Source organism: Hippopotamus amphibius, chromosome 3 (genome assembly GCF_030028045.1).
Source record: "Hippopotamus amphibius kiboko isolate mHipAmp2 chromosome 3, mHipAmp2.hap2, whole genome shotgun sequence".
Classification (NCBI taxonomy): Eukaryota; Metazoa; Chordata; class Mammalia; order Artiodactyla; family Hippopotamidae; genus Hippopotamus; species Hippopotamus amphibius.
The window spans coordinates 115478966-115504455 of NC_080188.1; the positions used below are offsets into that span (position 1 = coordinate 115478966).

At 39.6% G+C, this 25490-nt stretch overlaps 1 protein-coding gene across 1 annotated transcript; it reads left to right on the forward strand.

Moving 5' to 3' along the window:
• Positions 1-2320: 2320 nt before the first annotated feature.
• MS4A12 (membrane spanning 4-domains A12) lies at positions 2321-20428 on the forward strand. The gene is made up of 6 exons (XM_057727131.1): positions 2321-2365; positions 4448-4591; positions 6687-6743; positions 17596-17715; positions 19871-19994; positions 20352-20428. The coding sequence occupies exons 1-6, from the start codon at positions 2321-2323 to the stop codon at positions 20426-20428; spliced, it is 567 nt and encodes a 188-aa protein (XP_057583114.1).
• The last annotated feature ends 5062 nt before the right edge of the window (positions 20429-25490 follow it).

The following is a 25490-nucleotide window of genomic DNA, read 5'->3' on the forward strand; positions in this document are numbered from 1 at the left end:
TGCTTCTTGGAGTTTAACTATTACAGAATGCCTGTCTCATAGGGTAATTGAGCAGTCTGTATGAATTAATATTTGTACAGAACTTAGAAAAGTACCTGGTAGAGTAAGCACTTAGTAAATTCTAGCTTCCCTTTTTCTTTATATTTCCAAGGGTACCAGTAGTTTTAACAGATACAGTACTATTTTTAAACATACTAGGGCGTGACTTCCCTGGTGGTCCATTCGTTAAGACTCTGTGCTTCCACTGCAGGGGGTGCAAGTTTGATCCCTGGTCAGGGGAACCAAGAGCCCACATGCTGCACGGCCAAAAATTAAATAAATAAAAGAAAAGAAAAGAAACATACTAGGGTTGCAAATACTCTTACCAAACCCAAAAGAAAAATAAATTTCCTTGGGCTAAGCAAGATTACCTCATAAGGGTCATCAGATCCACGGATTGGTGGTGGAGTTATGGAACCTGGTTATGCAATGCAAAGTTACTCCTGTCAAGCATTGGTCATCAGGCTGAGTCTCTTTGTAAAGTGACTCTCTTACATCACAGGACTTTTCAGTTCCTTGCCTCTCACATGAATAAGAAACGCTTTCAGTTTTGCCTGGCCATCATTGCCTACTTATTCCTTTATCCCACCATTATAATGTATTGACTTGATTAATTAGAACAACTGGTAACATATGATTTCCCTCTTAAATTTTCATTATAATATGTAGAAGCACCTACAGATAGTGGCATGTGTCATGTTGCTCACGTTGTATTGTCAAAGCATGTTACAAGGTCAAATCCAGTATCAGCAAGTAGAGAGGTATGCTCCTTCCGTGGAGTGAAGGGAGGACACTGCAAGTGATAAGGTAACATATGAAGGTGTATAACTCTCTAACAGGGAAAAGGGAAAGAATAATTGGGGGCAATAATTCAATTGACCATTGACACTTCTCTGAACCATTGCCTGCTAGTAAGCCATTGGAGAAGGCTAATAGCCACAACCTCTGGCAATTTTATGAACTTAAGATGCAGAATACTGCCTTCTGTCCCAAGCTTTAACACATTATTCTGGCACACTGTGAAAATTCTCACTTGATGTATATCCTCTTACGCTGATTTTAACAAAATAAAGAGCAATTTATTTTAAAGATGCAGGTGTGTCTCATAGGCAGGTCTAGAAAGGCAACTAGAATCAGGGAAATTAGGACCGTCAGAATTTTTATGGAGTACTCTCCTGTCATCTCTTTCCTCTGGCTGTTCCTCCACTCTGCTTTCCACGAAGTGGAGTATGGCAATGCTACTACTTCTCGTTCAAGAGACAAGCCCAGGTTGGGACGGTACTGTCTTAGGGTTAAATACAGTGTGCTTCACTTTATTTCACGTTGCAATACTGCATTTTTTGGTTTTGTTTGTTTGATTTTGCAAATTGAAGGTTTGTGGAAACCCTGCATAGAGCAAGTCTATTGATGCCATTTTTCCAGCATCAGTTACTCACTGCCTGCCTCTGTGTCACATTTTGGTAATTCTTGCAATATTTCAAAGTTTTTCTTTAGTGCAATATTTGTTATTGTGATCCGTGATCAGTGACCTTTGATGTTATTATTGCAGAATGATTATGACTTGCTGAAGTCTTAGATGATGGTTAGCATTTTTTTAGAAATGAAGTACTTTTTAATTAAAGTGTGCTTTTTTTCAGACAATGCTATTGCACACAGTAGATTATGGTATAGTGTAAACATAACTTCTAAATGCACTAGAAAGCCAAAAAAATTCATGTGACTTGCTTTATTGCAATAGTTGCTTTATTGTGCTGGTCTATGAAGAACCTGCAATATCTCCAAGGCATGCCTGGAGATACTATTTCCTGGGAAGGGAATTATGATTGGCTCTGTTAAAGTCAAATGCCTACACCTTGTCCAATCAACCATGAATAAATTGAGAGACATTCATGTGAAGACCACACATGGCAACCAGGTACTCAAACCTCGGTGACCCTAGGCATTTAGGGGAGCAGGTAATTCCTAGAAAAGGTGAAAATAATGGAAGTGGGACATGTACATCAAAAGGTATTTACTCAGTCTCATTTAGAGACCATGATGGAAACATAAAGTCTGAGCAGGAGCTCTTGGTTTTTGACAAGAAATTATTAGCTATGTAGCAAAGAGTAACATCAGTGGGTTGATGCAAAGAGCATCTCTCAAGGAAAGTAGTAGAAGACCACAGACTGCAATGTTAAAGTGCCTTATCTCAAAAATAATTAGTATTATTTTTTCTTTATATTTCTCCACAGAAAAGGAGTCCGTTTATTCTCTATAATTTCTATACCATATCTTAATTAAAATGGCAAGAAGATATCCTTTAAGAATGGAGACCAGAGTGTTAGGGGTAAGGACTAAGTGCTATACTTGGGTTAAAAAATGACAAGTGTTGCATCTGCCTAGTATATTAGAGAAGAAACATTGACCACATCTACAACAAACTGCCCTAAGAAAGGGAAATTGAAAGTATTGTGAGGTGATGCCAATCGGTCTAGAGGTAATTGGACACAACTTATGGATCCACAAACCATTTCTGAATAGTTCAAGGTCATCACAACCTACCCAGGGCTCTAGCAAGTATACTCTGAGATTGCTTATAAATGTCATAAGCAATGGGAAGGTCCATTTTCTGCCTTTGTCTGTAAACAATTTGAAATAAGCTTATAGATCATAAATGAGGTGGTCCAGCAATGGGACCCAAACCAGAAGAAGCTATAGACAGTGGGGCTCTATGGTCCATAGCCATTTGATAACACAGTGCTCTCAACATGCTCCCCACGTATTCAGTTCAAGGAGGTCATATTCTGCATCAGTGTTCTCCCTCTCACCTCTCCTCAACCTTAGAATGCTATAGGATTTTTAAAAGCTAACAAAAGGTTATAACCTTTCCTATTATTCACCAATATTTGTGGGGCTTGAAGCACATTTTTGATCTCAGGCAGCAAGATTGAAGTTTGTACTAGGAAAATTCCAACATATCAAGTCCGTGATTATCTTGAGCTGGTTGGTATCTACCTGGCCCACTTCTAGAATGGAAGTGTCCCTTAATGCAGCAAAGCCTCCTATAGGGCAGAGTAAGAGGGGGTGGTGGTTTCCCTACCCCACTCCCCATTACCACGGTGTTTTAGGTCTGGATTGCTTATTCCTTGTCTCCTTATCTGGCCAGGAGGGTGGTGACTGCAATCTGTGAGAAGGTATAAGCTTGTCACTGGCCACCCTCTGACCTACCAATAAGATCCATCACCTCAAGAAAGGATGAGGGTTTAGGATTTTCTATTCGTTCCTTCTACTAAACTCTCCTGTGTCCTTCACTGAACTCAGAGTAAGTCAGTGGATTCATAGCCCAGAAAGGAGCGAAAACTGAAGAGCGAGGCATCAGTGGACAAGTCCATCTGATCCCAGCTCAGATTGCCACTTGCCATGTGGCAGACAGAGGCAGAAGTCACCAATAAATGCACGATTGTGTATTGCCTCAAGGTCAAGGTCATCTATGCGACAGAGGCGTATCATCACCACTTCTTGACTTTCTAAGATAGTAAATTTAATGTGTCAGCTTACCTGGGCCACGGTGTGGTCAAATATTTGGACACATTATTTTGGGTGTGTCTGTGAGAGTGCTTTTCGGATGAGATTAACAATTAAATCAGTGAACTTTGAGTAAGGCAGACTGCCCTCCATAATGTGGGTAGGCCTCATTCAGTCAGTTGAAAGCCTGACTAGAACAAAAGACTGACCTTCCCCACCTGCTTCCTTTCCCACCTGACAAGGAGGTCACAGTCTCCTGTGTGTATGTGGCTCTATGCCAGCTGGAGAATAAGCCCCTGCTCCCACATGAGAACACGTCACATGAGAGTTGTAGAAAACCAAGGATCCTCATGGTTTTTTGAACAAAGCCAAGGGGTCTGGTCTAGCCTGTAGTTACCAACGTCAGGCCAGGGTATGGGAGTGGGCAGAGCAAAGGGAAACCCAAGTCCAAGTCCTAGACAGGAGAGGATGAAAGAAGGGAGGCAGGTCCAAAAATACAAAGTGTGGGCTGGAGGTGGCCTCAGAGAACCAACCACAGGAAGGAGACAGGAGTCAAAGCAGAGCCTGAGACATCCCCAAGAGCCAGACATTTCCTTGTTGTTGTGTCTCCTCCTGAAGCAAACAAATAGGCCTCTGCTTCTCACTTAACTAGAACTAACTAGAAAATTAAATATTAGTTAACTCTGAACATTGCTATAAAACAAAAACAAATACTCCCTGTTTAATTGAACACCACATGGTGGCCACCTTATCCACCTTGGTTCTTCCCTGACTCATGATTCTTTCACCACTGCTTCAGAAATACCAGGGTAAGCTGGACATTCCCACTGCTTTTCAGTCACTTAGAATGTTTTTATCACTGGTAAACTTGACTTGAGTAATGATGATGACTCTCTTCTCACAGGGTGTGCAAATAATTCTTGCCGTGTTTCACTGTGCACTGGCTCTTCTCTGTGACTGCTTGTTTAACAGAGAGGTGGCGACAAAAAGCACTGGTCATATTCCTGTATTACTTACACTAGGGTACATATATTGGTCATCGCCATTTGTGAGTAAACCATGATATTTTTCATTTTGATTCATTTTTTTTCTAATGTATCAAGCAAATTATTCATGAGATCAAGCAATGGACTAAAGACCCAACCTCTGACTCTAAGGAGAAAGTTTTACTGTGGAAACAGCTTTAACAAGATGGAGAGTAGAATGGGGGCTGGGAGTGGGGAGTGTATACTTAGGAAAAATCTTTTGATGTTTGCTGCATGTTTAATAAATTCTTTAAGAAGATGGAGTGTGCATGCATAAAAGATATGGAAGGGGTATGCTTGAAGAATAATAAAGAGAGTGGCGATTTGGATAACCATGATGGTTTTCTTTGGCAGAGTATAAATCCAAAGGCCTGAGCTTAATGGTTTTTAGAGAGATTACATAAAGAAAAGAGAAAAGAAGAGACATGGGGTGGAGAGGAAATTAGACAGAGGTGTCTAAAGTAGAAGTTTTGAGTAAGGAAGGATTTTGTAATAATTCCATAGGCATAGTTGCCAAGGGGTCTGGTCTAGCCTGTAGAGGCTAGTAATTTAGAGACATGCTCAGTAAATTACAACCCACTGTATTCAAGGAAGCCCAAAGCCATGGCCTCCCACAAGTTATTTCAGGCTCATAGTTACAACCAATCCAGAAGCAATTTATTGATCAAGGGTCTTTTTATTCATAAGTGATGTAGCCTATCATAACACAACTGATATTTCTATTGCATCAAGGTTCCAACTGAACAGAGCTAGAAAGTTGACCCAAGGCCAAATTTCTCCTTAGAGGAGAAGGAGTTTTATTAGCACCTTACCAACCCCTTTGCACGCCTCAACCAAAAACCAGGGCTTTGGAAGAGAAGATTTGAATGTAACGCAGTCCCTGTGCTTTGTGAAAAGGACTCTGAAACTTGCTAGTACAGCAGTTTCACCTTGGGGAGGGTCTGGTAACCAGTGCTCTGAATGAGAGACATTTCCTCAGACATTTCCTCATTTAGTGCTGGTCCTCAGATGGAAGGCATTTACCAACACTGAGAACTTTCTAGAAAGGCCATATGTCATAAAGAGAAATGCTTTACACTGAAAGAATAAAGTGAAAGTGAATCACCCAATACAAGGCAACTAGAGAGGAGTCCCAAGTCCAAGATGTAGAACAGAAGCTTATAGCAGAAATTGGCCACAAATAGTAATTATTCAATTTTATACATCTATTGTGTCTGTTTTATATAATTGCCACAACGACCCAATGAGATAATTGTTAATGATCCCCATTTGACAAATGAGGAAACCAAGATTTAGGAAGTATAAGTAACTTTTACAGAGTGACCCAGAAAAAAAGTGTCAGAGATTTTGAAAAATCAGGCTAGGGATGCTTCTGCTTTCATGACAGGATCTCATTTTCCTGGACTGCAAGGTCCCCAACTCCCTTCAAATAAGTAATCTTTTGTAAGTGCTGTAAGCAGATGGAAGGCAGGTATAAGATATACTACTGGGCAAGGTGGGGGGTGGGGTGGGGGGAGGGAGGGTGGCAGGGGGGGCAGAAACACCAAATTCCTGATATTCCAGAAACAACAATCCTTAGGACATGATGTGTGGAAGTCAACTTTTTTTTTTTAAGGACTTTTATTGAGATGTAATTGACATAATGGAAGTCAGCTTCTAACTCTTCACAGTTAGAAATATTTTCTATTGGTGAAATCTTTTTTCTACAGCATGATGGGGGAAATGTTCTCACAAGTGAGAGCCACCCCACTAGCCTCCAGGGATTGCTTGCCAATAATTTAGGTCATGAGCTTAATAAATGACAGTCAAAACCAGTGAAGTACCTCCTGTTCATTCCCCATAAAATCCTTGTGGGATCCCTAAGCCCCATCACGGATGCAAAGGTCGCATCAATGACCAAAGACCTTAATATAGCTTTTCATCTGCATAACAGAGAAAGTGAATCCACTTAGCACATCTACTAGTGGCCCCCACAGAACTGAAATACATAGTTAAAACTGCCTTCTTCAGAGAATTTAGTGATACTTTAGATCTCAGGAATGCCACTGGTATTAGGAAAAGTATTTCGGGGTCTGTCAACAGGAATGGGTGTTTACAAATGCCTGTTTCTACCCCCAGTTTGTCATCTCAGGATCCATGAGTGTCAGCGCACAGAAGAAACCCACACGATATAAGGTACGTTGGAATGTTTGAAGCAATCCCAAAGATAAAAAGATTGCCTGGCACGAACTGAGAAGAAACTATTGCTTCCGAGCCAGCTTTTCCAGGAGGAAAAATAATTTTCCAAGTGTTTGGGTAGAAAAAAAAAATCAATTTTTATAAGGATACCACTCCAGTGCATTTTTTGTGTACAGGACGCATGGGTTTTGAGGAGGGGTGCAGTGTGAGGAGTGGGTTTTATAAGGTGTCAGGTGTGAGGGTTCTGATGGGATAAATAATTTCAAGCTATCTTGAAATACGTATTTGGTGTACGTTTGGTATATATAATCAAACAAAACTCTGACCTGGGAGTCAAAGCAGTGGGAAGGGGATACACCTGTCAACTTAAAAAAAATGCACAACGTGAGAGTTGCGAGTTGAGTTTATCTGGGGCAAAATGAAGACTGCAGCCCAGGAGACAGCATCCCAGATAGCTCTGAGAAACTGTTCCAAAGAGGCGGGGGGATGATTAGTATATATGTATTCTTAGTAAAGGAGGAGTACATCCAATCAAACACATTTTTTTTTTGTAGGGGGTTTCTGTTAGTCAGGAGGAGCAGACGTCACCATGTAGGGATTTAGTGCTTTTCTAGATGTGAGGAGATGCAAGGGTTGGGCTCATGAAATCAGCTCCTGAAAACATCTAGCTATCTGAAGACCTGTTCTGTCCAGTCCAGGTTTCCAAAGCACAGAGTGCCTCATTCCTGGTCTCCACCCTAAATTCCCTTCAGGGGATGTGGAAGGTCAGCAGCTGCAGCAGCATGTGTGGTTTAATCACTGAAGTAGAGGTAGATGTCAAGTGCCCATGGCAAGTGCCTATTTATAGTTGACACAACAAAATGATGTTTGAAAAGAGAATCGCCTTCAGCAAACTCAGATCTAGAGGATAATATTAGAATACAAATTAGATACCGTTTAAGTACATTCAACAAAAGACAACCACTTTCTCCTGTAGAACCTCCCCCACTGCAATTAGGATCACAGCTCTAGAGGTGGATTGCCCAACTCTCTGAGTGTAGTTGGGCAAATATTTCTACTCTGTGCTTCTCTCTCCTCATCTGAAAAAATGTGACCCATAATGGTACCTACCTCAAAGGATGGTTGTGAGGATTAAAAAAGTAAATAAGAGTAAAGGACAGTTACATGCAGCATGTACATGTGACCCAGACATGATCTGGTGTTGTTTTTCCCCCAGAGATACAAGTAAGGTTGACCTTAAAGCCCATGAAGGCCCCTTGTGATTTTGAAAATCCCTGGAATTATATCAACTGGGGGAAAAAAAAGTACAATGTGAAAGTTGTGAGTTGTTTTATTTTGAAAACAAAGTGAGGACTATAGCCCAAGTGGCAGCATTTCAGATAGCTCTCAGAAACTGCTCCGAAGAAGTAGGGGAAAGTTCAATATGTATGTGAGTTTGGTGAAAGGGGAATACATGCTATTAAGCACATATTTTTTTGCAGAAGGCCTCTGCTAGTCACGAAGAGCAGATGTCACCATGAAGGGTTTTAGTGCTTTCCTAGGTATGAGGAGATGCAAGAATTGAGCTCATAAAATCTTCTCCTGAAAATATCTAACTATCTGAAGACCTGTTCTGCCAGTTTTTCCCAGAGCACAGAGTGCCTCATTCCTGGTCTCCACCCTGAATTCCTTTCAGGGTGTGTTGAAGGACAGTGGCTATGGTAGCTTGTGATTTAATCCTTGTGGAGGCAGATGCCAAGTGCCAATTTGTAGTTGCAACTGACATTCTTATACTTCAGTTTCTGTATTTGTGCAGACTATCCCAATTTTTCTTCACAACATCCAAGAAAACAGGTGTGACTAAATTTGGCTCCTTGACTGGTTTTCACAAAAACTCACTAAAAGTGTTTGTTTTTTTATTGGAGGGATAATGGGAGAGGATGATGGCTATAATTTCCAAGTTCTGGGCACAATCTGGCTCCCCTTGTAATTTTCCCCCCAACCTCCAACATCACTCTGCCTTCTGTCTTCCCTTTTCCCTCTTCCTCAAGAAGCAAAAATAAACTTCTCTTCTTGTCTTGTGCACAGTAGTTCTATTTCCTTCTCTAGAAACATATAACATCATTCTTCACAGAAACACAAAGACTCATCTGTCCCAAGGATTCTTGTCCAGGGATTTTCTAAACCAATGTGGCTCAATTCCACAAGAGGAAATCAATTATAATTATTTATCAAGTCATGGAAAAAAATGCTTTGGGAAAATTATTCTTGTGGCAGCATAATATTCTATTATACTTAGGTACTATAATGCAGCTCATGTACCTATAACATACCTAAATTCCAGTAATTCAATTCAAAAAATATTTCTTGAGTGTCAGGTGTGTTCTGAGTATGTAGGATGCCTCAGTGAACAAACAGACAAAAATGTATTGCCCCTGTGGTTCTTCTATTACAATAGTGGGATAAAGATATTAAACAGATAAGAAAATAGTATTGTGTAAGAAGGTGAGAGCTGCCATGGAAAAAAAGGAAACATATGCAGGGCTGCCATTGGGAGGCTGTGTGTTTAAGTAAGAGGATCCAAATAAGTCTCATTGAGAAGATGACATCTGAGCAAAGCTTGCAAGAGAAGGTTAGCCAAGCAGATTGGAGGGAACAGCATTCCAAACAAGGGGATCAACCATTGGAAAAGCAATAAAGTGAGAGTATGTCTGGCATATTCTGGCAAGGAGGCCAGTGCGGCTGTAGCTCAGTAGCTCAGGGAAGGGCAGCAGGAGATGAGGTCAGTGTGCTATGGGGACAAGATCACCTAGGGCCTGTTAGACCAGCCTTTGCCCTGAAGAATGTGGGAAGAGATTGGAGTATTTTGAAGAGGGACATGATGAGGTATGTGTTTTAAAAGGATCACTCTGACTGAAATTCTCTGATAATTGCCTGGAAGGGAGGACAAAATTAGAAGCCAGGAGGTCAGTTACAGGTTTATTTTAGTCAGTTAGTAAAAGATGGTGGTAGTTTGGACCAGGGTAGATGAAATGGAGGGGGTGGTAAGTCCTTGGGTTCTGGATATATTTAAAGGTAATGCCAAAGGGGTCTCTCTTTCCTTTTTTCTTTTTTCCCATGCCACATGATTTATGGGATTTTAGTTCCCTGACCAAAGATCAAACCCAGGCCCTAGGCAATGAGAGCGCAGATTCCTAACCACTGGACCACCAGGGAGTTCCCCAAAGGGATTTCCTAATGGATGTAGGTGCAAGAAAAAGAGAGGAGTCAGGGACTAAAATAAAAGTTTTGTTGTGAGAAATTGGAAAAATAGAATTGGGGAATCTTAGCTATAAAGATATTTAATGCAATGAGACTTATCAAGATCTCCAATGGAGAGGGCACAGCAAAGAAGAAAAGAGAAACAAGAACTGAACCCTAGGGTACTCCAACAGGGAGACTAGGAAGAAGAGGGGAAAACAATTTTTTTTTAAGTCGAAAATTTCCTTGGTGTCATAAAGAGTACAGTGTTTCATAAAGAGTACTGTCCTAAAGAGTACAGTGTTATTTGTATTTTATTTATGTGTGTGTTTTCAAATTAAAGCAGAAAATAAATTTAGGGTATATGTCTATTTCATTAAAATTTTAGAAATTATTTTTTAAAAAGAGTATGCATTCAGTGGTGCCCTTACTTGGGTGCAGATATTTGAGACCAGAAACATTTATTTTCTGAAAACATAACTGTTTGTTTTCACATTAACCTATAAAAATCTTTAGATACCTAGGTAAATATTTTCTATCTTAATCAATTCTGGGTTTTTTTTTTTTTTTTTAAGTACAAAGCAGTGATTTTTAGCATATTCACAGGTATGTGTAACTATCACTGTAGTCGATTTTAGAACATTTTCAATACCTTAAAAAGCGACCCTGTACCATTTAGCTATCACTCTCCATACCACACTCCCCCATTCTCCCCAGCCCTAGGAAGGCACTAATCTATTTTCTGTCTCCATAGATTTGCCTATTCTAAACATTTCATAAGAAAAGAATCATATAATATGTAATTTTTCATGGACGGCTTCTTGCACTTAGAATCCTGTTTTCAGTGGTCATCTATATTGTAGTGTGTATCAGTACTTCACCTTTTCTGTGCCTAAATAATATTCCCTTGTACAGCTCTACTACATTTTGTTTATCCCTTCATCAGTTGATAGACATTTGGGTGGATTCTGCCTTTGGCTATTATGAATAATGCTGCTATAAATACTTGTGCACATTTTTTTATTTGAACATGTATTTTCAATGCTTTTGGGTATATAACTAGGAGTGGAATTTCTGGGTCATATGTTAACCATTGAAGAGTGGTAGACTATTTTTCCAAAGTGACTATACCATTTTATATTCCCACCAGCAGTGTATGAGGGTTCCTATTTCTCCATATCCTCATCAACACTTGTTATCTGACCTTTGACTATAGCCATCCTAGTGGATCTGAAGTGGCATTTCATTTTAGTATGCCTATGCATATCCTGATGACTATGGATATCAAGCAACTTTTCTATGCTTATTGGTCATTTGTATATTTTTTGTTTGTTTGTTTGTTTGTTTGTTTTAGAATGCTAGCTCTGGCAATATTTATTTTGCAAAGAAAATAATTCCCACTGGAGGTTAGCTCTTTTTGTCCAGGTGAAACTAAGCTAGGTCCCATGTTCCAAAAGCCTTATCACATGAGCAGATTAATTTTATTTTATTTTATTTTATTTTTTAAGATGCATCAACTTTTTTTTTAACATACAATAAACTGCATATATTTAAAGTGTAAAATTTGATTTTTTTCTTATTAGTAATATATATATGGCAATCCTGTATATGTTCTTTAGAGAACTGTCTATTCAAGTATTTTACCCATTTTTTAATTGGTTGTCTTTTCATTATTTAGTTTTAAGACTTTTTATGTTTTCTAGATATAAGTCCTCATTGGATGTATGACTTGCAAGTATTTTCCCATTCTGTGGATTGAATTTTCACTTTTTGAAACAGTGTCCTTTGAAGCATAGACATTTTAATTTTGTTGAAGTCCAATTTTTCTATTTTTCTTTTGATGCTTTTGCATTTGGTGTCACATTTAAGGAACAATTGCCAAAACCAAGGACATGAATATGTATGCCTACTTTCTTATAGGCCTTTTAGAGTTTTAACTTTTATATTTAGGTCTTTGATCCATTTTGAGTTAATTTTTTTTTGATGATATAATGTCAGAGCCCAATTTCATTCTTTTGCTTGTGAACATTCAATTGTCCTGGCATCATTTGTTGAAAAGAACATTCTTTCCCCCCTTGAATTGTCTTGGCATCCTTATGCACTTATTTCTGAGCTTTAAATTGTATTGCATTGATCTATATGCCTGTCTTTATGCCAGTACCACAAAGTCTTGATTACTGTTGCTTTGCAGTAAGTTTTGAAATTAAGAAATACGAGTTCTTCAATTTTGCTCTTTTTCAAGATTATTTTTTTACTATTATGAATCTCTTTCAATGCTATATGAATTTTAGAATCAGCTTGTCAATTTCTGTAAGAAAAATCAGCTAGGATTTTGATAGGGATTGCATTGAATTTGTAGATCAATTTGGGGAATATTGCCCTTAACAATATTAACTCTTCACATCCATATAAATATGAATGTTTTTTCACTTCTCTTTCTGTTACTGAATCCAATCTCACTCTGCTCTCTGCACAACAGGCCAATAAATTGGAGACGAGGTGTTGAGGCAAGGAATATGACTTTATTCAGAAAGCCAGCAGACCGAGAAGATGGCAGACTAATATTTCCAAAAAAACCATCTTATCGGGGTTTGGATGCCAGTTTCTTTTATAGAGCACAGAGCAGAAGGAGGTAGGGAAGTAAATTTAAAAGGCCATAAGTCTTGCAGATATCTCCTGGAAAGGCCAGGCTCGGAGAGGGGATGGGTTAATTTCTTCTTTCTTGCAGCCATCTACAGGTGGAAAGGGTCAGATTGCTTCCCTGAACAAAGGCACTTTGGTTTAACATTCAGGCAAAGGGACAGGGTTCCCTGAGGCAGGCCATTATGTATAGACAGTATCCTTTCAGTGAACAAAAGCAACGGGAAGCAAAGGTTAAAATAAAAGAAACAGATCCAATATGGAGTCAGGGTTGGCTCTTCCCTGTTACATTTCAACAGTGCTTTTTTAGCTTTCAGGAAAAACTTCTCTTGTTAAATTTATTCCTAAATATTTTATTATTTTTGATGCTGTTGTAAATAGAATTGTTTTCTTAATTTTACTTTCAGAGGGTTCATTTCTAGAATATAGAAATACAGTTGATTTTTGTATATTGATCTTGTATCCTGACATCTTGCTAAATTCATTCATTAGTTCTAATAGTTTTTAATGTATTTCTTAGGATAGTCTATATATAAGACTATGTAATCTATGAATAGATTCTTGACTCTTCTGAATACCTTTTGTTTTTGTTTTCAAATCACCTAACTGCCCTGGCTAGAACCTCAAATACAATGTTAAATAGAAGTTGTGAGAGCAGACATGCTTGTCTTGTTTCTGATCTTAGGAGGAAAGCATCCAGTCTTTCACCAATAAGTATGTTAGCTATGGGTTTTTCATAGACGCCTTTATCAGGATCAGGGAGAGCCCATCTATCCTAGTTTGTTGAGTGTTTTTATCATGAAAGTATCTTGGAATTTTGTCAAATGCTTTTTCTACATCTATTGAGATGATCATGTGGTTTTTGTTTTCTATTCTATTGATATAGTTTATTACATTAATTGATTTTTGGAAATAGAATCAACCTTCTGCTTGTAGAATAAATCCCACTTGATCATAGTGCATAATTCTTTTTACATGTTGCTGGATTACATTTGCTAGCATTTTGTTGAAGACTTTTTCATCCATGTTTATCACAGATATTGGTTTATAGTTTTTTGGTGTGGTGATGCTTTAATCCCATTATGGTATCAGGGTAATACTGGCCTCATAAAATAAGTTAGGAAGTGTCCCCTTGTATTCTATTTTTGGAATAGTTTTTGAAGAACTGATACTAATACTTTTTAAATGTTTGGTAGAAATCACCATTAATGTCATTTGGGACTGGCTTTTTCTTCATAAAAGATTTTTTGTTATTCATTCAAATCTTTTAATTTGTTATAGATCTATTCACATTTGCTATTTCTTCTCGAATCAGTTTCAATAGTTTGTGTGCCTCTAAGAATTTGTCCATTTCAATGTATGTTATCTAATCTGTTTCCATATAACCATTCATAGTCAATATTGTCCACCAATCTTCCTTTACTTTTTTTTCCCTTTACTTCTTTAACCACAGTGTTTACTTTAGTTCTCTCACGGTCTTTATAATGACTACTTTGAAAACGTCATCTAATAAATCTTGCACCTGGCCACTTTCACCGTTCCTGTTGCCTGCTTTTTTTCTTATGCATGGGTCAAACTTTCCTATTTATTTGCCTATCTCATAAATTTTTTTTGTTGGAAACTAGGCATTTTATAGATAATATATGGTAGCAATTCTGATACTAGTCTCCCACCCAAGCACTTGTTATTGTTATTTGCTTATTTGCTTGATTTGTTTTAATGACTGGCTGAAATATTTTAGTGAAATCTGTTTCTCCCTCTCAATGTTAAGTTGCTCCTGGGGGTGGTGGGGTGGTGCAGCTTTGGGTCTATCCATGGTCACCCCAGGATGATATTTATCTTGGAAGGGCTCTCCTTGACTATTTTACTGTCTATCATCTGCTGTTAAGCGCCACTAACTTGCTGCTGATTGCTCTCTTGTTTTCAACAATGCTTGAGGCATAAATTGTTTCACAGACTAATCCAATCAATTTGGGGCTCTTTTAAAGGAAGAGCTCCCAAAATCAGTATTTGAGATTTGTTTTGAACCTAGGAAGGCTCTTCCTAGCTGTTTCTTTCCCCATTTCTCTGGCAAACTAACTGGCCTACAGTTAAGCCTATATCTCATATGAATCTGTCATTCCCTCCCAATTACCTTTCACCACAACTTCTACTATTTTTGAGGATACCCTTAGGTCTAAATTTCTCCATACTCTGTTGCAGATGAAGTCACCTCCTTTGGGGAGATTGGAGCCCTCTGTTCTATAGTCTCCTTCTCCCTGGACAAATTCTCTGAGCCAACGCTCTGGCGCTAGGATGTGCTGAGGGACAAAGACAATGGGATGATTCTTTCTGAGTAACATCTCCACTTTAAGAGCTAAGGTCTTGATGAAGGGTGGCAGCAGCCCCAGGTCTTCTCTGTTTGCCTCTTGTGATGTGGAACCCCTGCCCCATAAGCCAGGGCAGGGGTGATCAGGGCCTAGTATTCTCACTGATACCACACCCAGGGTAGAGCCCCCATCCCATGAGTGGGGACTGGGCAGAAGAAGAGACACCCTCCCCCCACCATCCCTTGGCTTCATTCACTGGGACTTAGCCTGGGCAATAGTTAGCTGGGAGCAGGATTAGATATGCTCATTAGATTACCTGTCCCTGCAGGGAAGGTAGCACTAGATAAAACTCTGACTGGGGTCTGAGGGGAAAGACCTGGAGTGTTCTTGCCTTGCTGAGAAGGGGACAAGAGGATGCAGGTCTTGGTTCAGACACCACAGACTCCTACAGTTGTTACTGAGTTCTAGTAGGTTTCTTGAATAAATGTTTCTTCATTTGCTATATGCCCATAAGACTATTTTCAGAGATTTTAAATGATTGGCTTTATTTTTAGTAATGCTCACAAGTTTCCATGGGGCATTGGTCCACAAAGTTCCTCACACTCTCATGCTAGAAACAGAACCCTTCAAAAGTAATGATGTTGCATATTTAATTCAAATGTTTGATTAGGATTGTTTGGAACCTAAATATCCTTCTTTAAGTGATCCTAGTTCATAAGCCTCTCTGACCTCATAAATGAACAGAGGGTAAGTGTGCAGAGGCAGTATGAGTATGCATTTTCTAGAGCATGCCACAGCCTGGCTTTTTACTGAGTACTTCTATCCGGTACTCCCAGCAGCAAAGTTCTACATATTCAAAAAGATAAAACTGAAATTCCTCAGCGCAGAAACTAGAGGCTTTGTAATCTACCCCTGGCCCTTTTTTCTAGCCACACATCATCCAACTCCCCTTCAGTGTTCCACATTTCAGCCACATCAAATGCCAGGAGTTTTCTTGAAGGCCTGCTGTCCCATGCTTCTGAAATTGTGGATACACTGTTCTCTTTCTCATAATACATTTTCTCCATTTTGTCCACCACAGTGAACTGAATCTGGCTATATCAAGGAAAAAACAGGAAATACCAAGAAGATGCCAGGCTCATAGCATATACAGGAGGTGAAAGTACATGCTTAGAAAATAAACATGATCTGAGAAAGTACCAGAGAGCCAAAACCAGAAAGCAAAGAAGTGCAATAGCAGTCTTTCAGCAAGGGGTATCCGGACACCTTCTCACCATCAACAGACATCTAGCACTCAAGGCTCCCACTATTCCCTGCATAACATCACAGCCGTCTCTTCTAGGAATAAATTTTAGTCTTTTGTTCATCTTTAAGTTACTTGCTCAAGATTTACAATCCTTGGGAGGAGAATTTCGTTGGCTATGGCCTGACTCTGGCTCTTAGAGATTGAAGAGAGGAAGGACCTCCCTCGGACTTTCATAGAAGTTTGATAAGCATGTTTCATAAAGACTAAACCAATGAGGAGAGCTTTCAGAGTAGAAGGGGGCTGACAGCTGGACAACCAAAAATTAAACCACTTAAGTCCTTTCCTTAAGCATCCTAAGTATCAAAGCACATCCTTCTTCCCATTATTATCTTTTAAAATCCTCTTTAACATGCAACTATCCTCACACATACAAAATATATGCAGCACCTTTGCAAAGGGGCACAACCTTTCCTCACAGCTCGTGCAAGGCCCCAGTGCTGTCTTGAAGGAAGCTGGGGACAATGGAAAGGTTTTAAGTACTTGAAGTGACATCACTGACAGAGGACTGACACGGACAAATCCTAGACTTGAAGCCCATCCATATCATGACATTTATTGAATTTTATTACGTAAAGTTGGGTCATTTGTCTCCCCTGTTTAACTATAAGCTTCTTGAGTGGAAGTCTGAGTTCAACCTTAACACAATGTTGTCAGCTATAAATTGGAACTTGCCATCTGCCTGTACAAGGACTAAATCACATTGTGCTGCTGCTGCTGCTGACCTTCCGCATCCCCTGAAGGGAATTCAGGGTGGAGACCAGGAATGAGGCACTCTGTGCTCTGGAGGATGGGCAGAACAGGTCTTTAGATAGTTAGATGTTTTCAGATTATTTCGTGAGCCCAACCCTTGCATCTCCTCATACCTAGAAAAGCACTAAATCCCTACAGGGTGACGTCTGCTCCTCGTGACTAGCAGAAACCCCCTACAAAAAAAAAAAATGTGTTTGATTGCATGTACTCCTCCTTTACCAAGAATACATATATACTAATCATCCCCCCGCCTCTTCGGAACAGTTTCTCAGAGCGATCTGGGATGCTGTCTCCTGGGCTGCAGTCCTCATTTTGCCCCAGATAAACTCAACTCAAAACTCTCACGCTGTGCATTTTTCTAAGTCAACAATGTTTAGCATGTTGTAGGCAGTGTATAATTATTTGTTGAATGAATAAATAAATACCTCACCTGAAAAAGAGATTTTTATCCTAAGTAAATTCTACACAAATTTAATGCAAAGTCCTGATAGCGACTGCAGTAGAATTTCAGAAAATCAGATTAAAAATTTCCACTTGAATGTTCTAGCCAGTGCAACAGACTGATGGCTTCATCAAAACCTGTTTCTGCTGCTCCTGACCAGTTTTCTTTGTACGTCTCTTCCAGCTTACTTCTACCATTGTTATGAGCATCTTTAGTGCCTGCTTTTCTGCATTTGGTACAATTATATTATGTATTGCGTTTTTCTCTTATACTGCAGAAATGAAAGAATATGTTTGGTCAGATGTAAGTACAAAATTTAATAATAACTGGATCGAAAGTTTAGACATAAATGAAAAAGTTATGGTGAATGATGTATGTTGCAATGAGCAAGGTATGGAAAAGGCAACAAAACTTATCAAACATCTTTGGCAGAGAAATAAAAAAACAAACTATTTCCTCCAAACTTTTGTCACGGAAATAGTTTAAAAATCAGATTTCTTCCGACATTTGGAAACACTAGAAACTTCAGAGAAAGAGGAACACCTGGGGCTACCAGAGCTGGAAGAGACAGGGAATAATCCTCCTCTAGGGGATTTCGGAGGAACGTTGTCTGCCCAATACATTCCTTTTGGACTTTTACCCTCCAGGGCTGTGAGACAATAAATTTCGGTTGTGTTAAACCACCTAGTTATGATACTTTATTACAGCAGCCCTAGGAAACCAGTATAGGGGCCCAGTAAACAGTCTCCCACCTTCTTCTCTTATGTTCTGAACCAAGGGAGCTGTTGACTTTAAAACAAAGTGCACATGTGAGAGTTAGGCATTAAGTTTTATTTGGGGCAGAATGAGGACTGCAGCCCAGGAGACAGCATCACATAGCTCTGAAAATTGTTCCAAAAAGGCAGCAGGTAACATAGGGAGATGAACTCAATGATGGGTGATGACTTAGAGGGCTGGGATAGGGAGGGTGGGAGGGAGTTGTGGGAGGGAGGGAATATGGGGATATATGTATAAATACAGCTGATTCACTATGGTGTATAGCAAAAAATGGCACAATAGTGTAAAGAATTATATTCTAATAAAGAGCTTAAAAAAAAGGCAGGAGGGAAGATTAGTATATATGTATTCTTGGTAAAGGAGGAGTACATCCAATCAAACACATTTTTTGTAGGGGGTTTCTGCTAGTCATGAAGAGCAGATGTCACCATGTAGGGATTTAGTGCTTTTCTAGATGTGAGGAGATGCAAGGGTTGGGCTCATGAAATCAGCTCCTGAAAACATCCAACTATCTGAAGACCTGTTCTGTCTAGTCCAGTTTTCCAAAGCACAGAGTGCCTCATTCCTGGTCTCCACCCTAAATTCCCTTCAGGGGATGTGGAAGGTCAGCAGCTGCAGCAGCATGTGTGGTTTAATCACTGAAGTAGAGGTAGATGGCAAGTGCCCATGGCAAGTGCCAATTTGTAGTTGACAGAGCTAAGACACATTATCAAGCAGATGTACGAGGGTATGTCAAAAATTATTTGCACTCTGGCTGTAGAATTTACAGGTTTTAATATAACCAGACTGTGTATAATTTTTGACTCACCCTCGCAGATAAAACAACCAGCTTTTTTTGTTGTTGATTACTATAGTTGGAGAAAGAGTTTTAAATCTTTGGCCAGATGAGCCTGCTGATGTAATTCACAATACCTCCTTTCATGAATTAAATTCATCCCCCTAGTTACAGAGAGCCCACTGGCCTCCCTACACTGGTCCCTGGACAATTTTCAAATGTTGAGGAGAATAACTTGTAATAAATGCAAATCATTCCCAAAAAAAAGAGAACCCAGAGGAGCTGGGTTCCTTCTCTCAGAAATCACCAATTAGGTAAATCCCTGCTTCTCACATGTGGAATTGTAAGTGAAGAGCATTGAAAAGCAGGAGAAGCCACTCTTTACCTATTTATAAGAAAGCAGAAACTCCTACCTGGGGACATGGTAGAAATGTGGAAAGAGAGGTGTGTATTACACCTAATACATGTAATAATGCTCATGATATGTAAGTTAAAAGAAAATAGAACATGCGAATTCCATGTGCACTGATGGATAAGCATAAAGCACAGATCACGCAGTTGTTCTCACCAAAAGAGAGCGTATATGTGTAGAAAAAGATGAGCATCAGTACGGCACATGGTACTATAGGTCATCTCTCTACTTTTCACATACACTGTGTAGAAATAAAAGCATCCAACTTGTAGGAATGTTTCTAGAATTAGAGTGTTTCATATAACACGTGATACACATATAAGTACTCAGTAAATTTAAAACATATGTAGTTGTTATAAAAAAATACCCCAAAATAATCACGATTGTGTGAGACTGATAGAATGAATGATTTTTACTCTGTTTTCTGAATGTTGTTCTCATATAGTTTTTCCATGGTTAATTAAGGAGGAATATTTCTTTTCTTTTTAATTCAGTTAGCTGGCGCTACGCTTTTGCAATATTTACTCTTCAGCACCCTCACAGAACTGATCATTGTAAGCCTAATTCTCTCCTGGATTGTGAGAGCATTGCATCATCCAGAAGAAACCGATGAAGAGAGTAAGTAATTTTGTTTCTGGTTGACAGATCCAGATAAAACAGCTTCTGTTAAGAACCCTCTCTGAGGGACTAAAGTTTAGCTAGACTCGAGGAACAGAAGTGTTGCTTCTAAACTGAGGGCAAGGGCAGCAGAAAATGTGCTAAAATGTCACTTGCTTGACACTGTGCGAAACTGAAGCCAAACAACTTGTCTTAGGCAAAGTTATGTGGGAGAGTTATGTCTTTTAGACTTCATCTCCCAGGAGATGAATAGAGAAAACATAGACTGAAGAGGTTTAACAGGTCATACCAAATATGGGAACACTGAATACTATAGACTGAGATTCAAATTAAGCTATGAAACGTTGGTTTCCAAAGTTTGGGATCTTCAGAGGCCTTCAGAAGGTGAAGATTTTACAGGAGACTTCAGAGAATACTTCTGGATGAAAGAATAAGGATCTCTGAAAACCATGCCTCCATAAAATAAAAGAGAACATTGGCAAACGTTGTCAAAATCAACTTTTTCAGAACTCTGGAAATTAGTCAAAAACTTGCAACCATCCAAGAAGCATTTATTCAAGAAAATGGCTGAATCTTGGTAAGAACAGCTGTAATTTACCCTGTTCCCATCCTCCTTGTCCCATCTCCACAGTAGCCTTTAAATGAAACAACGTTGCAACCACAGTACTTGTGAAAAACACGCGCCTAACCACTACAAAATGGGGAGAGGGAGAAATGGTATTGGAGTTCTCCCCAAAAGCCCCATTCCCGGAAAATTGTTATTGCCTTGCCTGGCAGCTCCCTAGAAATCCCCACTGTCAAGGCTCTTCTTAATCTGAACTTACTCAAAGCTCAGTCACTGTGAATAGCTTTTTCCCTGAGATGTTTGCTGCAACAGTCAGTGGCACTTAACATCACATCTACCTAAACCAAGGATGACAATTGGGAAAAACAAAAGGCTAACCAAAACACTTCAAAAAGTGGGGCGTACAATGTCCGTGGGAGACTTTGAAACTGTGATGATACCTGGAAATAATAAAGTGGGTAAGTCTCCGCGCTCCCCATGCAGGGGGCCCAGGTTTGATCTGGGATGAAAAATATGAGGATGTGAAAATATTGGAACCCTTGTGCACTATTGCTGGGAATAAAAAATGGTACAGGCTCTACGGGAAACAATATGGTGATTACTTAAAAAACTTAAAAATAGAATTATCATATAAAATAACAATTCCACTTCTGGATATATACCCAAAAGAATTGAAAGCAGGGTCTAAAAGAAATATTTGTAAACCCATGTTCAATAACAGCATTACGCACAATAGCTAAAACACAGCACCCCAAGTTTCCATAGACAGATAAATGGATAAACAATATGTAGCATATCCATACAATGGAATATTACTCGGACTTAAAAACAAAGGAAACTCTGATATATGCTACAACATGAATAAACCTGGGGATATCATACTAAGTGAAATAAGCCAGTCACAAAAAGATAAATGTTGTATGATTCCACTTATGCGAGATGCTTAGAATAATCAAAATCATAAGACGGAACATGGAAGGGTAGTTGCTAGGGACTGGAGAGCGGGTAATGTGAAGTTACCATTTAATGGGTATAGAGTTTCAGTTTCACAGAACAAAAAGAACCATGGAGATGGGTTGTGGTGCTGGTTGCACAATGTTATGTACGTACTTAAGACCACTGAACCGGGCATTGTAAATGGATTAAGATGTTAAATATTATGTGTATTTTAATGCAGTTTTTTAAAATTGAAAAAGTCAATCAATATAAGACACTACATAAATAGAATAAAGGATAGAAACAATCACTAAATGGTAATGGAAGGAAATAGATTGTGGTGGATGATAACCTTATCTCCCTACTTTTACATTCTTTCAAAATAAAAATTGATCATTAATCCCTCCAAAAGAATTGCATACTAATGAGGCAGCCTAAAACTCTACCTGGATCCAGAAGAATAACGTTTGTGGAATTCCTGTAGGATAGTGTGTGGAGGAAGGTAATGGAAAATGAGGCCAGAGAGGCAAATGGAGACCAATTCTTAATACAGCTAAACCACTTTATGAAAGAGTTTGGAATTTAGTCTGTAAGCAGCAGCGTGCTGCTGAAGGGTTTTACACAGCAGTGGTTCTCTATCAGACTTTACGGTTGTATCATTATTCCCACGAGAGTGTTTTCTGCAGCAGCAGATCCCCCAACTCAAAATGCTTAGTGAATCAGGAAATATGTCCTGTCTTATAACAGCAAGTCTGCAAGTAGGGGATTTCTGGATCAATGATTCAACAGTTCAGTGACGTTAGCAGTGACTCAGACTCTCTGTCTTCCTCTTCAATCTTCAGCTTTAGTCTAAGGCCATAGGGGAATTCCCTGGCTGTCCAGTTGTGAGAGCTCCACGTTTTCATTGCCTAGGGCACAGACTCAATCCCTGATCCCGGAACTAAGATCCCACAAGATGTGCAGCATGGCCAAAAATAAATGAATAAATAAAAATAAGTCCGTAAGATGGCTAAGGCAGCATACTTCCTAGTTCACATCCAGCAGGAGAAACGGGTTTCTCTTCCCCAGCAGCCAAAAGGAAGTCACACTTGACCTGGCACTGCCCCTGTTGCCTCAGGCCAGCCCATCTCTGGACTGAATAATGCAAAAGAGATGGGGTTGCCATGAAGAATTTAGATAAATGTGTAGTAGGGATATTTTGAAGGAGTCATTCACCGCAAGAATAGAGATAGAGTTAGAGAAGAACAAACTTAGAGACAGGGATAATTAGGTGGCTGGTGCAGCTGAGGCCACGATATAGTCAAATGATGAATGCCGAAATTTGAACACTAGAGAGTAAAGAGGATAAACGGGAAAGGTATAGGAAGTTTATCAATATTTTCTATATTAGTTTCACACAATTTTGCTAGACAACTAAGATCTTAGGTTACTTACATAACCTGCTTATCCTTTATTCCTAACTCCTATAGTGCTCAATTACCACTGAGCTTAGCTTTAAATACTGATCTCTATTTCACCTGATTATAAAACTGTTCAAAATGTTCGTGTATTTTCAGTTTTTTGTGTCTGTGTTAAAACAACACAATATTCTTCTACAAACTTAAAAACGAAACACAAAAAGCACAAAAGCAAGAGTTTTACTTGGCGGGGCCAGGGGAGGAGGGGTGGGAGGGCGGGGGCGGTGGGGAGAATGACACAGTTCCCATCAGAATGCCTCCTGCAACGACTCCCCCAAATCCTGTCGTCTGAGCCAGACAGCTCTCTCCTCCAGAAGGATATTTCTCTTTCTGACCCAGAACATGAAGTAGAGGACCCAGGAGGAATCTTGGGACCCATAAGAGGCCAGCTGAAGGTGAAAGACATTTTGCAAAGAGTCATAATTTAGTTCAATATGGTTGTTGTAATTCATTGACATCTCTGGTTTCTGACGTGCCATAGATGGGATGTGCCTTTGACTCTGCCCCAGGACAGAGGAGATGTGAGCCTCATGGCATGGTTTCAACTGCTCACATTTTAGGTTTTACATGTTTGTTTGTTGTCATTGTTTTGTCTTATTTTGACTCAGGGGTTAAGGACAAGGCTCTTATCTTTTTTTTTTTTAAGAACTTTTATTGAGATGTAATTGAGATACAATAAACTGCACATATTTAAAGTCTATAATTTGATATATTTTTTCTTGTTAGTATGTATATATGGCAATCCCAATCTCCCAATTCATCCCACCCCAACCCCTAACCTCCCTGCCCCACTTCCCCCATCCCCCCACTCCCTCACTCCCCCCTCCCCGCCCCCGGCTTTCCCCACTTGGTGTCCATATGTTTGTTCTAAGGCTCTTAGTTTAGGTTATAGTAATGAACAATTTGCTGTCACTCAACTCACCCCAGGTAACCTGTCATCAGAAACCTTGGTTTCTTCATAATTTGCAAAGAACGAGTGTGACTCCAGTCAAGAAAAGATTAATTGTGAATTAGTGACGAACTCCATAATTTTTTTTCAAGAGGCCTCATGGAAAACGCATTCTAATGAAGTCTTTTCCAGTACTCTTTTTTCCTACCTCTTCAATAAAGGATGCGATTTGATCACAAATGGACTCTTCCTTTCGTAAAAGCCAATCTAAGTTGACATGGATAAATAGGGCCAGTCTGGGAAATGTAGGAAAGTAATGTTGAATGCCCACTTTATCTCACGTTGGAGGATACTGGCCTGAGTGAAGAGACTCATTCATCTGACAGAAGGAAACATTCTAATCTTGGGAACAGGCAGAATGTCAATGTAGCAATAGCAAGACTCTTGATCCATCTGTATTTTTATTTCCTGACCTGCAAAACAGAAATAGTAGTCCCTAGTTCACAGAGTAGGTACAAGGATTAATGACAATACATCATTAAAAGGATGGTTTTTAAAAGCTTTTTTAAAGTTTACAGTAATCCCTCAGTAAATTATTCCCATGGGTCATTTTTTAGCTCTCATTGTATCTGTAACATGATGATATTGGAGGCTATATGGAATAGTTCCCATTTGCCAAGAATTGGTAACCAGAGTCCACTCCTGAAAGCAGAAGATGTGCTCAACATTCTAAGCCCAAAAAATCAATGGAGAGCTTGCTGAGAGGTGCTGTTATGGTAGAGACCTAATCCCCAGGACTTCATCACGTGACCGTGTTTGGAAATGGGGTCGTTTTGGAAGTAATCAAGTTAAAATGAGGTCATCAGGGTGGACCCTTTTTTAATATGACTGGCATCTTTATTAAGGGGAAATTTGGACACCGAGACAGGCATACATACAGGGAAAGCTATATGAAGACAGAGGAAACATCATGTGAAGATGGGGGGTTAAAGTGATATATCCATGAACATGAAATACCAAAGATTGCCAAAAAATCACAAGGAGCTAGGAAGAGGCAAGGAAGGATCTTTCTCCTGCAGGTTTCAGAGGGAGATAACCTTGATTTTGGACCTCTGGCCTTCAGAACAATAAGACAATAGACTTCTGTTGCTCTAAGCCACCCAATTTGAGATACTTTGTTACAGTAGTCCTAGAAGTCTAATATAGATATCTTTTCACTATAATGGACAGCATATGCCCCCATTCCCTGGAAGGTGTCAGGTTTATGAAGAGGGGTTATCCTCTTACCTCAGCATCCCACAGTGAGACTGTGGCTTTTGAATGTCTCTCCTCTCTGAGGGTGAGAAAGAGGAGGTGCAGCTGTAAAGTTTGTGAGTATCTACAGGAAGAATCCCATTCCCCACTGATTGTCTTTGAGACCTAGTTTGGACTTTCTGGCCTTCCCCAGAACAACTAGAGAAAGAGCTAGCAATGCTAAAAGGAAACATGGATGTGCCACCATGCAGAGTGGCCATGGACCACCCCTGGAGTGCAGAGTTTGCAAGGGATAGAAAAGAAGGATCCCACCACTGCCTGCAGACTCCAGCACTGGGACGCTGGAGAAATATGAGATGGGAAGTCTCAGGTTTCCTGAGAATTGCAGTATGAAA

Excerpts from the sequence above, each read along its gene's own strand:
- MS4A12 (XM_057727131.1), top strand. The coding sequence starts at position 2,321 with ATGGCAAGAAGATATCCTTTAAGAATGGAGACCAGAGTGTTAGGG. Across the intron at positions 4,592-6,686 it reads TATATTGGTCATCGCCATTT|TTTGTCATCTCAGGATCCAT; the intron begins GTGAGTAAACCA and ends TTCTACCCCCAG. Across the intron at positions 17,716-19,870 it reads AAGAATATGTTTGGTCAGAT|TTAGCTGGCGCTACGCTTTT; the intron begins GTAAGTACAAAA and ends TTTTTAATTCAG.